The 5,644-nt window shown below is 37.4% G+C and overlaps 1 protein-coding gene across 1 annotated transcript; it reads left to right on the top strand.

Moving 5' to 3' along the window:
• The first annotated feature begins 300 nt into the window (after positions 1-300).
• LOC110467499 lies at positions 301-3,416 on the top strand. The gene is made up of 5 exons (XM_021524705.1): positions 301-454; positions 631-727; positions 1,051-1,186; positions 1,687-1,979; positions 2,605-3,416. Exons 1-4 carry the CDS (start codon positions 372-374, stop codon positions 1,977-1,979), a joined length of 609 nt encoding a protein of 202 aa, XP_021380380.1. The 5' UTR covers positions 301-371; the 3' UTR covers positions 2,605-3,416.
• Positions 3,417-5,644: the final 2,228 nt, after the last annotated feature.

Genomic DNA, 5,644 nt, shown 5'->3' with positions numbered 1-5,644 from the left:
GAGAACGGTTTCATGAATACGGGCCCAAGTGTCGCTTGTCCTGTGTTAGAATTTTAGTGGAATTCTAAGGTCAGCATATCCTGTCGCTATTAGTCCCGAATTCGACTCCTACTGGAAGCGCTCACTGCCGCTAGTCCAGGGTTCGATTCATAACAGAAGACATTTTGGTACCATAAACATTGTCACCAACGTGTAACCGCTTGCACTTATTAAATAAAAGACAATAGTATGACGTCATAATCGGTAAAATTGAGATACCCACTTGTGACGTCACATACTTGTTGATAAGCTGCTTAGCAATCGGCGAAGGCGGAGATGATCAGTCTCTCCCCTGATATTTACCTCTTTTGTTTAATTCTTCGATTACCACAATGAATATCAGATTATTCTTGCTATTTGTGGTAATTATGCGCGCCATGCACCAAGGGCCTGCAGTATATAGGGACCTTACGTGGTAAGTTTGGACCAGACATGGTAAGATTGGATCATGTATGTTATATTTTTACTTGACGTTAAGGAAAGATCTCGCGGAGCTCAAATGAACGTCAATAACCTTTTCAAGTTTACGATTGTGTTGCCATTGAATATTTAGAATTTTTTTCTCTTAACTTTATAATTTTTTCTCTCTAGCGTGGAGTCCGAGCCAGGATATGCCAAAAGATTGTTTTATTATTTCACCGCAAGTGAAATTGAGAAAGTCTGTCCAACGGTTACCGATCTGACATGGGTAAGGATTACATATTTTTAATGTTAATGACTATCATGAACACGTCAACAGTTTTTATTTTCCTAATAGTTAAGTAAGCTTATGCTTGTGATGATGTTTAACTGATTCTACTTCTCATCAATTTATTAAATACTTTGTATATTTTACGCGTGTGCATTTCGTTTCAAATGATTTTCTTGTTTGTATTTCGCAATATTATTAGCCTCCAGTTACGTGACAAAAACGGCTTTCATTTCCATTGTCCGTATCGTGCGGGTCTTGAACATTGAATGTTTGTATTATAGTACTATTCCCTAAAATAATTATGACTTAATTTATTTTAGCGAATTGGAAATGAGGGATTCTATAACCTGCTGTGTGTGCTTCTTACCCTGCTGTTGGGCTATGCGCCGTCGATCGGACAAATCGTCAAAGATAAATGGGCAGCCGCCGTGTCAATGTTCCAAGAATGGAGAGCTCGTAAGTAACCAGCGAAGGTTAAAATATTGAATAAAGCAACAGTCTAATGCACGTATCAGTTTTCTCACTTTCAGTTCTAGTGTTTTGTTTACCTTGTAATTAAGAAGTTTTCGAAAATTAATGTACGTTTTTATGAATCTAGTGACGTAAAAACTACCTTAACGGAATTGCACGTTTGCTAGCTTGGAAACCACTCAGAGCAATGTTAAGATTAAATGTTAAAGCAAATTGTTTGGTAACGTACAGTGTAATTGCAATCTTGACAGACGTTCATCTCAGAGTAGCTCTTTGGTATTGTTTAAAGAACGGGAACCACCTTCTATAAGCCATTTAATTGGTTAGACTTGGGTGTCTGGAACCAGTCAGATAGGTAACTGTTAGTCCCCGATTCCATTCTGATAAAATCTCAGGATGCATAGAAAGTGATGTTTTGTGTGTCGAAAACTTAAACCCTGGATTTCGAAAATTTGTCATGATATATTAAATATTTGTTTGTGCAGGTCCTTCCCTCTGCCGTCACTGCGGTACTGCCCCGTGTCAGGTTAAAAGGAGATCATTGTGGAAGCGCTCCGGTACTCGTAAGAAAGACAAGGCAAATTTCGCAAAAAGGTCAAACGCCATGATGTTGTTTTACTATGGACTAGATTTGTCCGTGGTACTGAACAAAGAGCTGCCATGGAATGACCTGTACTGGAAGAGGAAGCTCGTCCAGCATTTTGAGGAGGAGCATATGGTGTTGTTCCCACTATGCATACAGCGTCATATCAACTACTGGTACCCTGTCCCTCGCTAGGTATGTACTCTACAGGTACTTAGTCCATCGCTTTATTGGTGTTATATCCCTCTCTAGGTCCCTAGCTAAGTTGGTACCATATCCCTCTCTAGATACCATGTCCCTAGCTAAGTTGGTACCATATCCCTCTCTAGATACCATGTCCCTAGCTAAGTTGGTACCATATCCCTCTCTAGATACCATGTCCCTTGGTACCTCACTAGCTACTCCTCCATGACGAGGTAAGTTTTCTCGTTCTCGCTAGGTAGGTTCCTCCCAAAAATAAAAAATAAATAACGAGAGGGATATGGTACCCTAGCTAAGTTGGTACCATATCCCTATCTAGATACCATGTCTCTAGCTAAGTTGGTACCATATCCCTCTCTAGATACCATGTCCCTTGGTACCTCACTAGCTACTCCTCCATGACGAGGTAAGTTTCCTCGTTCTCGCTAGGTAGGTTCCTCCCAAAAATAAAAAATAAATAACGAGATAGATTGTTTTGATTTTGAATAATAAATTTCATACATATATTTTTAATTAATTTTCAAAACTACAATGCATGACAACATTTTCTGCAGTCGAGAACGGACAGATTGTGCATTACGTTTACATGACATTTTGTTATTTATTTATTTTATTGCAGACTCGTTTCGCCGTTCAAAGAGAAGAATGTGGATTGCGGTCGGTGATGGAATAGAAGTTTGAGATTGACGTCAAAGACTCGATTTTGTTGTCTGAGTTTTTTGGGGTCACAATCCGATCCGATTGGAATGGTGTTTGACCAATGTTACGTTGTACCTTATATTTGTTAAATTGAATTGTAATTCTGTGGATCTTGGCCACTAGTGGTTTGGTGAAGAACTGAACCGATACCTGATAAATTGGCCATTCATAACTTAGCTAGTATTGTCCAGCAGTGGTCTAATTAATGAATTTCGATGGTGTTTGTTTGATTGTTCAGTTGCTAACATGTTTCTGTCGGCCATTAGGTGATTTGAGTAGTTGTGGAGCTGGAAAGTTGACTAATTAGCATATTGGTCAATTCGAAGTCGGTTCACCTTATGTAGATGTTCCTGGTATTTATTACTTTAGCAAGTTAGAACGATGTCGATCTTAACTGTTTATTAGTGTTTTGAGAAAATTTGTAAAATACTCAACGTATAGGTCAGCTCAAACCACCGGTGTGTTCCACGCTGATTACGGCTATCATTTCGAAAGTTTCTAACTCTGTCACATCTTGAAAGCTATCGGTACCTCGTACGTTTATGCCATGCTTAGTATTTTGGCATATCAAAATGGATTGATTCTGCAATGACCGCTAATGTCATGGTCTGATGGTGCTGTCGTGGTCAGTTATACACTCGGTCAAACTGACCAACAGGTTCTGTAAAATTACCAAGATGCATAATTCTGATCATTTTGTCAGTTTTGCTTTTGCGAATTTGTGTAGTAACAATCATGTGATCAATAAAAATCTTCAAATTGATTTTCGTGTTTATATTATATTTTTGTAACCATCGTTTTTAACAGGTCATAGATTGAAGTGAGACTTTGCTTATATTACCGATACCTCGACCCGTATTAATGAAACCGCTATCATGCTCAAACATGGATTCTGTGCTCAAACCATCTCTGTTACTCACTTAAATAATGTGACACGCCCAAAAAAGTCAAATGTTAACATTGAAAATATACTTCGGCTTTAAGACTCCATAATTCTTCCAAATCATTGACAAAATATTTATTTTACAATTATCACCAGAACAAGATATTGGGCTTGAGCACAGAATCTAGGTTTGAGCATGAGAACGTTTCCGTGAATACGACCCCTTGATTTACGGACATCCTCTAAATTCTTTATGTATCATGGTATAATTAAAAAAACCCTGATTTATCTGTCTATATCTCCGTATTTTACGGATACACTTTCATATCTGACGATTTCATGAAGTCCTCACTGATGTTTGGTATATGTATATAATATATATACAAGTACAATGTACATTATATAAAAAGAAAAAAATAATCAAAAACACCGTCACGTCTTTAGTACGTTCATCTCATCACTGAGATTTTTCATGTTTATCTTTCCAAACTATTCAGAAAAAATGTACTTCCAAAATAAAAAACAACGAAAATCGTAGAATAGAGACGATAGGATATATATAGGAAATGAAATTATCTTTAGGTAGATTAAATTTCGTTTAGCATTGTATAATTTATTACAAAATGTAAAACAAATTATGAAATATCTACATATAATAAAAAAATATTGGGAGAGAGAGAGAGAGAGAGAGAGAGAGAGAGAGAGAGAGAGAGAGAGAGAGAGAGAGAGAGAAAAATACGTTTAATGCAGGTTTTACGGAACTCTTATCCTTAAAGGGAGGGGGAGACAGAGTGGGTAATTATGAGACTGGACATCCGAATTAAATAGGGCGTTTGCTACGAGTTTTACCCTTTCACAGACAGGTCCAGGGAGATAACTCGTACAGGGAAACAGTAACATTGTCGGCCCATATAAATCTTCGCTTCTATAGAGGATGCGACATGGATGATCCATCAAGTTTCAAACAAAAAGCACACCACAGGAACTTTCAGGCCCGTATACTGCCCGTGCGTTGGTTTGCAGGTGGATCCACAAAACTGTAGAAAAAACAATAACACTGTCTCTGTCTATCCATGGGTAATGTGTAGAATGTCTTATTCTGGAAATTACTTCATGCTATTTGCATTCTGGAAAATACTTAAGAGACATGAACATATTACAAACTATACATGTACATGTATATCATGTATTTCCCAACGGGGGCTTCCGAGCCCTCTGGTCCCCTACCAGGGCCCTGCATTAGACCCGCTCGTAAATGAATCCACTCCGAGCAAGGGCTAGCTACGCCCTATGAACAAAACATTAAACAATATCATTAACCCTATGTTTGGGTTCAAACAGACAACGTCACATATGTGTCCTTTATCAAGTGTCAACCTTTTTGACTCGACCCTAATTTCATAATTTGACATGACCGGTATATTTACCACATTAACAATGACCGGTATATTTATCACATTAACAATGACCGGTATATTTACCACATTAACAGTGACCGATATATTTACCACATTAACAATGACCGGAATATTTACCACATTAACAATGACCGGTATATTTACCACATTAACAATGACCGGTATATTTACCACATTAACAATGACCGGTATATTTACCACATTAACAATGACCGGTATATTTACCACATTAACAATGCCCGGTATATTTACCACATAAACAATGACTGGTATATTTACCACATTAACAATGACCGGTTTATATTTACCCCCTAACAATGACTGGTATATTTACCACATTAACAAAGACTGGTATATTTACCACTTTAACAATGACCAGTATATTTACCACATTAACAATGACCGGTATATTTACCCCATTAGCAATGACCGGTATATTTACCACTTTAACAATGACCAGTATATTTACCACATTAACAATGACCGGTATATTTACCCCATTAGCAATGACCGGTAAATTTACCACTTTAACAATGACCAGTTTATTTACCACATTAACAATGACCGGTATATTTACCACATTAACAATGACCGGTATATTTACCACATTAACAATGACCGGTATATTTACCACATTAACAATGACCGGTATATTTACC

The sequence above is a fragment of the Mizuhopecten yessoensis genome, unplaced genomic scaffold (genome assembly GCF_002113885.1).
Source record: "Mizuhopecten yessoensis strain PY_sf001 unplaced genomic scaffold, ASM211388v2 scaffold1749, whole genome shotgun sequence".
Lineage (NCBI taxonomy): Eukaryota > Metazoa > Mollusca > Bivalvia > Pectinida > Pectinidae > Mizuhopecten > Mizuhopecten yessoensis.
Note: the sequence above shows the minus strand (reverse complement) of the source record. Positions and strands in the feature narration are given on the sequence as shown.